This window comes from Marmota marmota, unplaced genomic scaffold (genome assembly GCF_001458135.2).
Source record: "Marmota marmota marmota unplaced genomic scaffold, marMar, whole genome shotgun sequence".
NCBI classification, from domain to species: domain Eukaryota; kingdom Metazoa; phylum Chordata; class Mammalia; order Rodentia; family Sciuridae; genus Marmota; species Marmota marmota.
This window is the reverse complement of record NW_026000240.1, coordinates 4,361,745-4,376,078: the sequence shown is the minus strand read 5'-3', so window position 1 is coordinate 4,376,078 and position 14,334 is coordinate 4,361,745. Positions and strand designations below refer to the sequence as shown.

At 46.7% G+C, this 14,334-nt stretch overlaps 1 protein-coding gene across 18 annotated transcripts in view; it reads left to right on the top strand.

Annotated features, from left to right (window-relative positions):
- The first annotated feature begins 6,002 nt into the window (after nucleotides 1–6,002).
- The window catches only part of Kalrn (kalirin RhoGEF kinase), a 577,550-nt gene continuing 569,218 nt past the window's right edge, over nucleotides 6,003–14,334 (top strand). For 4 of the 18 annotated variants that reach the window (XM_048794031.1, XM_048794029.1, XM_048794026.1 and 1 more), the window contains exon 1: nucleotides 6,004–6,248. In XM_048794031.1, the coding sequence (XP_048649988.1) occupies nucleotides 6,182–6,248 (67 nt within the window). In that variant the 5' untranslated portion in view covers nucleotides 6,004–6,181. Of the gene's footprint in view, nucleotides 6,249–14,334 lie in introns of all 18 variants that reach the window. The other 14 variants (XM_048794051.1, XM_048794028.1, XM_048794030.1 and 11 more) reach the window with 8 other exon arrangements.

The following is a 14,334-nucleotide window of genomic DNA, read 5'->3' as shown; positions in this document are numbered from 1 at the left end:
TTTCCTCATGAGGAGTATTCAGTTTTTGTAAGATTGGCCTTATCTTCATACAAAAGATGAAGAATCTGAGATTTAGGGAAGTGATTTGTGCCAAGTTATTTAGTTTGCTCAAAAAAGATTCGGAATTTGAACCTAGTTGGTCTGAGTCCAAAACCTGGGCCTTTTCTCAATACCTAGAAGGCTTGGAAATTAATAGCATAAGCATGATTATAAAAAGATTTACGGGATTTCTGTGAATCAATTATTGTTAGGAATCATAAGAAGAATTCATTTGCTGAGAAGTAATCATTCCAATCGATTCTTTTCTTTTTGAGAATAAGAACCAAGGAAAGAGAATTAAAATTGGCTAGTGGGCAGCCAATCTCATCACCTAGGCTGCTGTGTGTATGTGGGGGACATTCATGAATCTGATATTCTAATTTAATAGTGGGTTGCCTTACAAAGATTACACATTTTTCAAAAAAGGAGAAAATCTAAGAAAATATAGAAAAAAGTTAGCTCTAAATATATGCTAAACAAAATTTAGCCTTTCTTTGATGATACAGCGGGTTCATTCTGATCCTGTTGAACTTCACCTTTGTTATTATCAACCCTTGTCCTCACAGTGTGGTGACCCATTTTACTGGGCAGCAGTGCTGTGGGGGCTGTTTGGAAAAGATTTTGGAGGGGGGACGGAGAAGGTCCTGGGATGAGAGAGCAAGAGGGAGAGAAGCTCCTCAGGAAGGCTCCCCGTGGGCAGGGTGAGGCGTGAGGTTCTAGTTGTGGTGACTAGTAAGTTAAGATTTCCACAGGGTTGAGAGATGTGAGGAGCATGTAAAAGAAACAAAACCTCTTGGTGATCGTCTCCCTGAGTTGAAGTGCCCTTAGGTCATGGAGTCACACTAACTCTGTGATGGTTGAAGAAGCTGCCTCAATGGGAGGAGACGGAGGAGCCATGGCTGGTTGGGAGGGAAGCCTAGGAGATGATGGTGAACTCAGGGGTACCGAGGCTTTGGGTAAGGTTGTGAAGTGGTCTCTCCAGCTGTTTCCTAGCTCTCCTTTTTCTTTGGAAGGGACTCTTTGTCCTTTAGGGTGCTTTGGGGAAGGTAGCCAACCAGGTGATCATGTTCTGAGTAGGAAATGGGAGGTCAGGAGAGTGAGGTAGGGAGGGTGGAGGAAGCCCAGCTTCTGAGAATTGCCATCACAGGGATGACCTGCTAGGGACGTGCCTGTGAAGAACTGGGTATGAAGAGAGAGAGTCATGGATTCTGCTCCTTGACCCTAAATATCTATTCCCACTACTGCCTCCCCAAGGCTTGGACTTCCATTTACCTTCCACTCATTTAGGGCTTTACCTTTTGCTAAAATGTAAATATTTCCCGAAGGCCTAGATAGTAAGCCCTCAGAAGAGTGGAGGTGATCTTGCTGCTTTGCCTGGGGCTGAGTCTAGAGGGAACAGGGGCCCAGAATGGGTGAGCTTTATAAGGCGGAGAAGGAGGAGAGGGGTCTGGCTCTTGGGTGGGAGTGTTAGGGTGGTGGGTCCTATGTGGTTGGAAATTCAGTGCAATTTGGGGGTTCTAGTGACTGCTGGGGGAACTAGTAATCCTCAGAGAGGGCTGGGGGGACTAGTAGTCCTGAGATTATTAGTTTTACATGTGGTTTACAGCCAGTGAACTAGAAGGTCCTGTGAAGCCTCCCCCTGCCAAGGGAGAGTTAACGATCTCAGCAGAGGTCCAAGGTGGGCAACACAAAAGCCACAGGAAAGCCTGAGCACACAGGCTAATTAGATTCCACCTTTCCCTCCTGCTGGCTGGCCTGATATTTGATGTGACATTTAAAGCCATTGTCCGGACGTGTGGTGGGACAGGGGTAGAGTGGACGCTTTCTGGAGTCTTTGCACAGAGGAGGCTGGTTTCTGTCTCTTGCTGGGCAGTGTCTCAGGCCCACCTCTGCTTTCCACAAGAGCCCCATCTAATCCTCCACCCCCCTACCTCACTCTCCTGACCTCCTGTTCCCTACTCAGAACATGACCACCTGGTAGTGCCCTTCCCTATTGGACTCCCGGTGTGTACGCGGGTGGGGTAGGCTCTAGAATTCAACCGAAATAGTTAAATGAAGTCAGTGCTGAGGGTAAGAGGAGAGCAGCGACAGAGGCAGGGAGATCACCATCTCAAAATCATCTGGGGAGCTTGTTAAAAATGCAGACCTCTGAGAGTGAGGCCTGGTTATCTGCATGGATAACCAACCCTCTAAGGTGATTGTGCTGCCCATTAAACTTTGAGAACCTTTGTGATAGAGAATGTGTGAGGTTAGCTGGGAAAGGCCTCCAGGGAGAGGTGGACTTGAATTTCAGTGTCTAAGTGATATTGTTTTAGGTACTGTCCTCAGGTGTGGACCTAAGGAGCTTATTCACCTGGGGACACTATGATGTCATAGGAGAGAATGGCAGGTGTCCATCCCATCCCCTGGGTGGTATCTCTGAGAACGTGTTGTCACTAGCTTCCCTTTGGCACTTGGTGCTAATCTCTGAGGGGACAGAAGTGCTGTGGGAGGTGGCTGAGGATGGTGTCTGCTGGAGGGTTTGGTTCATGTTGCAATTGAAGTGCAGCTTGCAGGGCAAAATGGCAGCCTGGGGGAGCCCATTTCCGCTGGTGGGGTGGGGGAAGAGTCTATGTCTGTGGACAGTCTTCTCTCTGGTTTGCAGACACCTGAAACTGTGTGACCTCTTGTGTGACCTTCACTTGTCAGATAGCTCCCTGTGTTCGTGGGGCCGGCCAGTCTCCTGAGGGAACGGTGGTCATTTTTGTCCTGGGAGAGGAGTGGGAAAGATGATTTGGGATGTGATGGATTCTCTCCTCCCTCAGTGCTGCTTGCCTTCTGCTCTGTGCACTTGTGCCGGCTTTATCTGATCAGGAACACAGTGTTTTCCTGTTGGGGCGGGTGGAGAGAGGGGGAAAGAACGGTGCCAAGGGTAGGAGAAGGAGCGTCGAAGGGAGAGAAGCACGTCTCTGAGATGACACTGAGTATCCACGGAGGATCCAGACGGGTGCCTGCCCTCTGCAGTGGATGGGTGCTGCTGGCCTGCAGACATTGCCTGTCCCTGGAGAACATGTCTCTGCAGCTAGCTGGGTGGGCTGGAGGAACCATGCCAAATGGGAATGGCGGTGCTTGCTTTGACCATGGTGAAAAAAGGGGCCACTGTGGAAGCATTGTTTAAGACAAAGCGACAACAGAAACCTTCTAATAAGGCTCTGTCCTGGCCAATATCCTGTCCTTTCTAATTGCACTGCAGCTAAATGGCTACTCTGGCAGTCTCTCAGAACATTTTATTCAACTTCTAGAGGGGCTGCATTGAAAGTAAGGCTTATGAGACTCTGTGGGAGTTGGGGAAATGAGCGGTGGTGGGCTGGGGAGCACCCGGGAGCCCAGCTGGATGGGTTGAAGCCGATCTTGAGTCAAGTTCTGGGCTGAATGGGTCCCCCCTGGACTGACCCAGTGGGCAGTGCTTATGTTCTTGGGTTCATTGTGTGCGGGGGAAGTGCTTGCACCCATATTGTTCTCTATCAGTCTTTATTCCCTTTCCCCCAGAAAATGTGGCTGTGTGGAATCTTTTGCTCTTGACTGCTAGACGGAAGTGAACAGAGCCCGCTTCCTTCTCTAGGCCCAAACATGGAACGTGGACTAGGAGCCTCAGCACCATTGGATGCTCCGCACAGTGCCCCCCGGGGCACTGGCACTTCAGTCTCACAATCAGGTGCTCTTCCCACAGCTGTCTAGGTCTCTTGCCATGCTAGGAGCCTCTCATTTCAGATTTCTCTTGAGTTGTGTTTGGAAACATCTGTTTTGATGTTCTTATTTGGAGACATACTCTCTGGGCAGCCATGTGCTGGGGGCCAAAGGAAAAGATCAAAGTTTCTTGATTAGTAAGTGGCCACACTCAGACCCTCTACTCATTTGTGTGCCTGAGGCAGATCAGCATCTCTCTGGAGGGACCTCCAAAGGACTGCTGTTGGCAGACAGATGTGTCCCACTGTGAGGGCTTCCATCTTTCCATGAAAGATGGCCCAGCTTCCACAGGGAACTGAGCCCAGGGAACTTTTGTAGGGAGGGATAAAGACTGTACCTGGACACTATTTGACCTCATCCAAGTTGTTCAACCTCTCAGAACATGGGTTTTCTCTTTTGTAGACAGAGGAAAGTGATTCCCATCTAACAGAACTTGCAGAGCCATTAAGAGGCCCAAAGGAGATGATGGATGTGAAAGTACTCTGTGAACTAAAAAGTACTGGCCACACTGAGTGATGGATTCTTGTTATTCACAGAAGGGGAGACTGTGGGTCACTTCTCTCTGGAGAGAGGAGGGGGGCTTTGCATTCTTGTGTTAACTGCTCGCTGGAATCTTGTCCATTTAAGGTAATAGCAAAATAATACTAACAGAGTTGGAGAGGTAGCTTCTTGGGTGGTGGTGTCTCTGCTCTATCCCAAAACTGCCCTTTGTGAAGGAACCAGGAGGTGGCAATGGGGCTGAGTAGGGGCCAGTGGGTGGAGATTGTGGCTCTGCCCACTCTCTCCCTCTACCTCCTAACTCCTACTTGCAGACTTGCCCTCTCTGCCTCACTTTGAGTTCTTTAGAAATCTGTAGCCTGCCTCATCTTGCAGTTCCCAGGAAGAGTGGATGCTGAGGGAGGCCTGCTCCTGCCAGCCATGATGGAGTCCAGGAGGCTGGAAGGCCAACCTCTGTGTTAGGATGTGAGAAGCCCTTGCTGGCATGGCTTAAGCTGAACGAAACCTGCAATAATTGTGCACATGGATAGTTTTTAGGCTTGGAGAACAAGGTTGTCCCAGACCTGAGGCTCCCCTGGGTTTCATTTCTCTGAGCAGAACTTTTAGCTACCAGAGTCACAGCCTCACTATGTGTATGATCAGTGTGCTATAAGAGGGGTTCTGAGGAGGGCAAGGACAGGGCACTTGGCCATCCTTCTGCAGGCCTTGCCCAGTGCCCAGGGGCAGAGGCTCCCCAGTCCACACTTCTCCCTGCCATTAAAACCAAACCGTATGGTTCCCAGACTCCCTTTCTTGTTCATTCATTCAGTAGCAATCACTTGAGCACTTGTGAAGTCCAGGTCACTCTACTAAGTACTTTGAGGCATACAAAGGTGAATAAAAGGCAGATGCTATCCTGATAGAATTTATGGTCAAGGAAGAAGAGTCATGCCAAGGAGAAAGTGAAGTGAAATGATGAGGTTTGGAGGGGGGATCAGGGAAGGCTGCCGTTTCATGGCATCTGAGCTGGATATTGTAAAATTAGGAGGAGTTGGCCATTGTGAGAAGGAGGACTGGGGATGGAGTGCACTGGCAGAAAGTGCAGGTACAGGCCCGGGAAGGGGAACCCAGGGTTAAGTGTGGGGAGCTGAAGTTCTGGCATGAGAGAAAGGGTGGGAAGGCCGGAGAACCTTCTTCTGCCACAGACTACCAGGTGCTCAGCCAGAAACGCTGTATAACTCCTCAGAGGAGGAAGCTGGCGCTGGTAGTAAGTGGTAGTCAGGATCAGAACCCATGGCTTTGGGGCCTCAGAGCCCAAGCTGTCTCTCCTCTCGTTGGATTCGTGAAGGGGTATAGGAAGAAAGGGTCTGCAGCCTTTTTCTGGGCATGGGGGACTCGCAGTCTTGGGCAAGAAGTACCTCAGGATCCCAAAATGAGGCAGTTGGGCTCCCAGCCTGCGGACTGGCTCTGGAATCTGGATGGCCAAGTGTCTGGCTTCCCAAATTCTTGGTCCAGTTGGAAGAGTCAGTGGCCTCTGTGTGGGAGGCAGGGGAAGCCAGGATGGCGGGAGATACTGGAATGAAATTTAAGATTTGGCCTTGACTGTGGATTTTCATTCCCAAGACCACCTCAAACATCACTTCTTTGCAAAAGCCCTGCCTGACTCCCTCCCCCGCATCTCCGACCTCCCCTTGGGTCCATGCAGGCTGGGTCTGCACACGGCGTTGTTCTGCACTTGTTCCTTTGTTGCTGTGAAACAGGCTCCCGGCACAGTCAGCCTCTGTGTGGGAGGACTGGTGGCTGTCGTTGCAAGCAGGCAGTTGCTTAGAGCAGGCTGCGTGTGAGCCCAGCATCCAGCGATTCCGGCCTCCTCGAGTCTGTGGTGGTGGGATGAGGCTCTGCCCAGGGGACTGGCTGTGAAGGATGAGTTCAGGGTGGGATGACGGACCGCTTCTGGGACCAGTGGTATCTCTGGTATCTCCGCTTGCTCCGGCTGCTGGATCGAGGTATCCTGACTGTGTGTGTGCTCATGTGTGAGAGTGTGAGTGTGTGTGTGTGTGTGTGTGTGTGTGTGTGTGAGAGAGAGAGAGAGAGAGAGAGAGAGAGAGAGAGACTGAGACTAAGATATAGAGACACAGAGGAAGATTGCAAAGAAGGGGGTGGGAACAAAAAGAAGAAGCCATGGAGCCGCTGCAAGTACCAAACCCGTGGAAAGTCAAGGAAGGCTGTGTTTGTGGGGACAGGTGTGACCCAGGGGGAAACCGGGGAGCACAGAGTCACTTGGGGAGCAGCTATATAATAGGATCACTTTTTCTGCTGGACTTCTCATTGGGTGCAGTACCTTAGTCAAAGACAAGTTAAACCCTGTCTCGTCAGGCCCTCTGTGGAGCCTCTGAGAAGCTGTGAAGGAAGAATGGCACCTGTGGCAGGAAGCTGGGAGCAAGCCAGTATCCTCCTAAACCTCAGCTGTGCCACTGACCAGCTCTGTGACCTTGGGCTGATTTGTGTGACCTTTCTGAGTTTGTTTCCCCATCTGTAAAATGGGCATGGCAGGATCTGCCTGCTGTGGTTGTTGTGGAGTTATTATTAGATTCATGCTTACAAAATGCATAGCATCATAGCTAGTATGCATAGTAGGTGCTCAGTAAATTCCATGTTCCTCAACAGCACGGAACTACAGCGCCTGTCCCGAGGACAGCTGCCTGTGTAGGTTATCTATAGAGAGATACAGAATTCCTGGTTAGTGAAAAGAAGAGAGTCAGCTTTATTCCTCGGAGTTAATCTGACCTTAATGTATTTCACTGTTAATTATTAATGAGCTCAAAATCTGGGAATGTCACACAAATCCAGAAATCTATGTTAAGGAAAAGGCACTGTGAACTTTGTTTAGTAATTGATTTTTAAAAAATGTTTAATGTTATTTTTAAGAGCTCTGGCTCCTTTAAGAAGTTTTGGTAATAATGAGACTAAACCCCTGATGGAAAAGATGGCGTTGGGAAAGCTCCACTGCATACCCCAAGGAATGTTAATCTCCATCAAAGACAGTCTTAGGTGTGCAGGAGGTCAATGCCAGGTGGAAGCAGAGAGCTTCCCAGAGAAGGAGAACCAGGCTCTTTATCGGGGAGAAATCAAAGATGGAGGAAACCAAACCAGCACATGCAGAAAGCAGTCTTTCACTAGTATTGGGAAATAGACCCAAGAGAGCCCAGACCTGGGGTGAGGTGAGGATGTTAAGAAGAGAGCCACAAATTCATAGTGGTGGATATCATAGATCAAGGAAAGGGAAGAAGACTACTCCTTTATCTTTGTGACCTCTGGCAAGTAACTTAGCCTCTCTGTGCCTCCTTTCCTTCATTTGTAAGAAGAAATGATGATGAGGACAATAGTAGTCCAACCTAGAGGGGTTGCTATAGGGGTCAAGTTAGAGGCTGTGAGTGAACACTTGTCCTAGTGCCTGGCATGAGCAAAGTACCCTTTAAATGTTAGTGTCTATTATTGTTATTATTATTATTATTATTTAAATTTTTTTTTAGTTGTAGTTGGACACATATCTTTATTTATTTTTATGTGGTGCTGAGGATTGAACCCAGTGCCTCACAGGTGCACAGCAGGCGCTCTACCACTGAGCCTCAGCCCCAGCCCCGTTAGTGTCCATTATTAAGACAGTTAATTCTTACTCTCCTACAAACATCCTGGAAAAGAAAGGAACAGGTGGTTTGTGATAACCAGGAGCTGAGAAAGGTCCAACTAAGAATTGTTAGAGGCTTACAGACAATTTATATTGAAATGATCCAAACTAGAATATGATGCTAATTTTAAGAAGGAATGAGATGGTAATGTATAAGTTATAATCATAACTAACCCTAACCCTAACCCTTGAATCTATGAATTGCAAACTTGGTTCAAGTTCTGGCTGGCTCTGTTATTCTCTAGAAGCCTTTGAGTAAGTGATCCACCCTTGATTTATTAGTCTAAAAAATGGGAATATTAATAATAGTTACATGATAGAATTGGGGGGAGTGTATTATGTTAGTCCATGTAAAAGTGTCCTGCCTGGTGCATTTATGGATTGGTAGATTAACCCATCTTCCTGCTTGCCAGAACTGTGTATTTGGTCACCATGTGTGGCTGTAATTTAATTTCAAGGTTTATGGTCTTTTATACAGTGTCTCTAGAGTTTTCCTTAATGTGAGGCTTTAGGCTAGCAGCTCCTGACTTCAGGGCCTCTGATTTCCAGTCTTCGGGGGTTGGGTGTTGATGTTCAGTTCTAGTTAATGGGTATCGGTATCGGACATGTCCAAGGTGCCTACTCCCATTAAAGTCAAACTGGAGTTTTGGATATAGCAACGTTCGTAACTAAGGTGAGCTAGAGAGTGGCATGCTTCACAGCCTGCGCCTGCTCAGGGGAAATGCTTGGTAAATACTTGTTGAACAAATGAACGCGTGAATGACGAGCCTGCCTTTTGGAGCATTGAACAAATTTCTCTTAGATCTCTAGGGGAACAGAATTAGCTCCCTTCATCTGTTTTAGGATTTTACATCATGTTGCGCTCATCATGGTCGTGCTTACGTCATCTTGAAAGAAACAGACCTCAAGAAAGTGAGGAGGAAATAGGAGACGAGAAGAGGTGGGCAATGATGAGTTTAGCCCAGGAAATTGAAATAATCGACTGAGCTGTGTGCCAGCCTGAGTCATCCAGTTGGCTGCGAGGGGAGGATAAATGAATCTGAGACTTGACACACCTAGGAAAAGGGAGGAAACATTAGCGTACATCACGTACATCACGGAGCAGCAATAAACTTTACCAAAAAGTAACAGTGTGTGCCTGCTGATGGCAGACCCATCTTTCACCGCCCCATCATTGTTCAGTTAAGGGTAAGGATTTAAAAAAATAAAAGGTATTGTTCTCTAGGACTCTGCTAAGCTATAATGCAAGGATTTACATGATAATGAACTGCCAGCTTGCTCAGACATTGTATTTTGATGATTTATTCTCATTAATAACAGATGCTGTTTCTATCGTGTGTCTCACTGGGCATTTGTCAACTCCACCGACTGTGGTCTCTGCTCACAGGCATTGACTAAGGAGATGCTTGCATCATGGGGACTGTCCCTCAAAAGTAAAGAGCTCACACAGATAGGAAACAGAAGTAACGCTGCCTGTAGTTGTTGTTGAGCTGTGTATCCATGGGGACCTGACAAGTAAGGTGGGGTTTGCATTCCTGTGTTTGTATAAAGTTTTTTTTTTTTTTTCTGGTAGCAAAGGGAGAAGAGTGAAAGACTGATATGATACTCTTTATTCATAGAACCTCAGACAGTGTTTCCCTGGAGCAGGAACACCCACCACTGTAGCCCATGAGATGATTTGAGGTGATTTATAGATGTTGCTTGAGCTCCTCTTGCTGCTCATTGCCTGGTACAGTCTGGAGGACAGTTTATTTTGCCCAGTGCCACCTTCTGCTGGGCTGTCACCCTTGCCCTCACTCCATCCAGTGCAGGCCCTCTTGGGCTGGCCTGTTTCCTCAGTTCCTGCCGCTCAGACCTGTTCTTTCTGTCCCTGCTGTTCCTTTCAAGGCCTAGCCTCATGCTACCTGCTGCCTGCACCCCCATTCCCTGGGGTTCCTCTATGATTCTCCAGCCCATCTCCAGACTTCTACCCTTCACCGAGCCCACATCCTCTCCCCACCCTGCCCTCTGACTTTGAATGCCTTTTCCTTTCCAGAGCCACCATCTCTTCTTCTTTCATTGTCGACTTTTTATGTCATTGTGCCATAACCCCCAGTCTCCACTAGTTTCTTTAAAAAATAAATTTAAGTAAAAATAAAGTTAATTGAAAACAATACCAAAGAAATCATAGTGTAAGAGGTATGTGGAAATGGTGCAAATGGTTATACAAGTACAAAAATGACTGACGTTTGGAAAATCTAAGTGATAGGTTGAATTTATAAAGTAGATTTTGGCTGCTTATTTCTTCTTGATGCTTTGTCGGCATTCCAGTGGCTACCACAAAGTGCTTAGGACTCTGGACCAGAGAGCAATTGGTTCTCAACCCTGATGGACATTGGAATCATCTGGGAGCACTTAGAAAGCATAGCGTCCACATTCTCCTTTCCAGCCCTCTCCCTAGTCAGCTGAAAGAGCATTGCTGCAGAGAGGGCTGAACGCTATTATCTTTGAAGAGCTCTGCAGGTGGTTCTGAGGTGTCCCAGGGCTGGGACTGCTCATTGCCATCCTTTAATATGATGCCAGAGAGTAAAGTCAGAAGACTCTGGGGCAAAATAACAAAACAATTGAGATAATCAGTCACTATGTGAGAAGAGTAAACACAGGAGTAAACACGGGAGTGCACTAAGGAACAACATGTAAAAGAACGTGGTCCTTTGGGTATAATTCATGCAACTTTCTTTAGAACAATAACCATTTGCTATCACTACTAACTAAGCCTTGACTTTCCTTCATATTCTAGGGAAATGAATTTACCTGTTCCCCAGGAGGTTGTCTGGCCCCAACTTGTTTTGGGTTTGTAACTCTCAGTTCTGGCCGCCTAGGATTTTGGACATAGGATGGTTGTTTGTTATTATAGATGTCAAAACCCTTTCCTTACTTGCTTAGCATAGCTCATAATAGGTGATAGGTGGGCATTGCCCATGTTCTGCTAGAATCAGAGAAAGGAAAACCCCATTCTATCTTCAGGAGACCCGGGAGGTAAGGAGAATACCTGTCTACAAGCCTGTGTGACGTTGGGTTCTACAATGGCCAGGAATTTCCTTGGGTTTTCCACTAAGGTTCACCTCTCCCTTATTGACCATTCTCTGTTGTCTCAACCTTCGTATTTCCCAAACATTCAATGCAAGGATGGATTCTGCCCAGGTGCAGAGCAGGGTCAGAGGCAGCTGTACCACATGGCCTTGGTATCAGGGGTCCTGAACTTTGTGCTTGCCTCCTCCTTTGGTCTTATCCTTTCTGTTCTTGTGCCTCTTCCTGGCCCCTGATTCCTCTCACTGACAGGTGCCCTGTCTTTGGCTTGCTTGCTGCTCAGCTTTCTGTACAGCTCTGGCCCCTGACGAGGTCACCCATGGTATCTTTGCCTTGACCATCTACTTGTGACTGGTCCTGAGCCTGCCATGGCTCTGGCTACTCACATCTGTATGGCTTGCTCTGTTCTTGTTAACTGTTGTGTATGTGCACCCAGAGTAATATGTGGCTTCTTTGGGTCCACCTTCATGGCCTGTTCCTTCTTCTGCAGTCAGTGGGAAAACTGCACAGCATGCATATGCAGAGTAGATTGGGTGATTCTCTTGTGCTGGGATTTTTCTAATTAGAGGAGTTAGGTATCACCTTCCTGCTTGAGCTGAATATTCACAGAAGTTACTTTAACTTAGCCTCTTAACTCACAAATACCTATTATGATTATTTAATTGGCTCTTGGCACAAGATCCCTTTCCTAAAGGGATCAGTCCTCTGTTTAACAAACAGTTTGAATATAGGACCACTTGAAATACCATCACAGAAAATTTTCCTGTTGTTCCACACCAGGGCCTCCCTAGCAATTTTCACATTTTCTTGTGCTTCTTCTGGACATGCTCAAAGCTTCCCCTTCTTACAGATGATCCATCTTCTTTTTCTTCCAAACCTCTGGACCCCCCCATGTCCTCCCGTAAAACCTCCTCTAGCTAATTACACCTGGTTCTGTTTGCAGATGCAAGGCCGGTGTTTAGTGATTCCCTGTGTGCTTGTGTGGTGGGTAGTAATAAGACACACCTTGAGGAGTTGCCAGAACTGGAGGAGTTAATATGGTGCTCAGTATGTGTGCGCTTTTCCTCCTCAATTTCTGTAGCTATTAGGAAGCTTAGTTCCTTCTAGAGGGTCATTTCCCTTCATTGAGATTGGAAGGTGGCCCTCATTATCATCATCTCTGTATTTTCACCTGGATATCCAGTTCAAGGTTGTATCCTGACAGGAATAACTGGCTAAGAGAATATCTGAACTCTCTAGGAAACAATTATTATCACATCATTCTTAAGTTATTAAAAAGAAAATGGTAATGTTTGATAATTCAAAATATCTTGCCCCCTTTGGTCCTCTGAGATAGGCCCCCCTTGGTTCCCATTTCACAGATGGGAAACAGGCTTATAGAGGTTAAGTACTGTGTTAAAATCACACAGTTGCTGAAGGAAAAGCCAGGATTCAGCACCCAAGACTTCCATCTAGGATGAATTGTCTCCTATACCTTCTGCATTACAGGTGGGAAGAGCTCCATCTATCTCTGTCTTCAGCTTGTGTGCTAAACTAGTCACGAAGCCAGCTCTGCTGCCAATAGGTGGTAGAGTATATCACTGGGGTGCCTTGTCCGTGGTGTGAGATCACCAGGCAAGATATATCTAGGCCAAGTCCTGGGGGAAAGACACTGATAGCTGCTCTGTGAGGTCCTGGTGTGGGGTTTCCATCCAGTGGGTAGAGGTTACTGCAGTGTGAGAAGAGTAAAGCGGTGTTGTGTTTGCCTAGGTATGACATGGCTTCCCAGGGCCTCTTCTTCTGTTAAGTCTTATCCAATGATTGTTGAAGGCCAAGAGCAGTGGGACAGCTGTGTCCCTAGATGGCCTTCTAGTCAGCTGAATTCCCAGGGTAAGTGATGTGTTTGTTTTCCACCTTGTGGATGGAGGTAGTTTGCCATCAAAGAAACTGTCAAAGCAAGAAATATTGTGTTCTCACTAGTAGTAGCAGGAGTGATGGATCTACTAAGAGCTCAGGCATTCCAGGGAGCATTTAGGGTAGGAGGTAGGATTTCTGCACTCAGGGAGCTTACAATTCAACTCCTGAAAGGATCCTAAAGGATCAAGAGCTAGCAGGAACCTTTCTTGAGTCTTCTCTGGCCCCTCTATCTAATGATGGATTACCTATAAGCAGAATCACTTTAGCTCTAACAGTTACGGCTCCATGTGGAAAATACATGCAATATATACAAAATGTCACAAGGAATTATTTCATGTTGAATTGATAAATGAGTGTCATAAATTCATAAGAGAGAGAGCTAATTGAGTCTGAATAAAGAAAGAAATGCTCATTTAACACATATCTTCTGCAGACCTACTATGTGTTTTGTTTCATTTGGGGTTCTGGGAATACAGTATTGAAGAGGACAGTGCTCTTGTCTTCATGAAACTTTATAGTCTAGTTGGGGAAATGGATGATAACACAAAAAGTAGTACAATTCTGTTAAGGCTTATCTAATGATTGTTGAAGGCCAAGAGCAGTGGGACAGCTGTGTCCCTAGATGGCCTTCTAGTCAGCTGAATTTCCAGGGTAAGTGATGTGGTAGAATAAAAAGGAGAGAACTGAGTTAAGCCTTAGTGCTTAATTATGAGGACACAGAGCATGCTCAGGGAATGGCAACTAAACCGGACCACCTAGAGCATCTGTATGGGGAGAGTTGAGGTTGGAGAGAGAGAGGTTCAGACCATTTTTGGAAGAGTCTTGCTTGTGTCACATTACAAGGAAATGGTAGTAGTGCAGTAGCATTCCATTAAAAAATGTATTGGTTGAACAGTGCTTAAGATTTAGGCAACAGACTAGGTGCTGGGAATGCAAAAAAGCATATTATGGGGTGCTCATGTTTGAAGTAGAGACTCAGATGCATGAAAGAACTTTACGACAAATTTTGTAAGTGAAATTAGTTAGGCCTGCATAAGAAGAGAGCATAACTCATTGCCTGAAGGAGGTGGAGAAGTATATCTTTCCAGAATGTCTTGTAGTTCATCACCGGCATGCAGGATGAATAATAGTTTGGTGAAGAAGGTGGGTGAGGCATTCTGGTCAGTAAAGCATGGGCAGAGGCACAGAGAGGGTTGAAGAAGTGTGTAGCTGACAAAGAGTGGGGGCAATTAAGTGTATGTGGAAGTTAAGGCACAAAAGAGGGAGAAATCTCAGGGAATTCCTGAGCACAAGAGCCTGGTGATGCCAGTGTTGGTTTTGAAAGGTGAACCTGGAGGTACAAGAAGAACCACAGGAAAAGAAGACAGAAAATGAAGGGAGTGTAGGCCTATGGAAGGGAAGGACAAGGAGGATGTGGGAGATAACATTGGAGAGAGTAA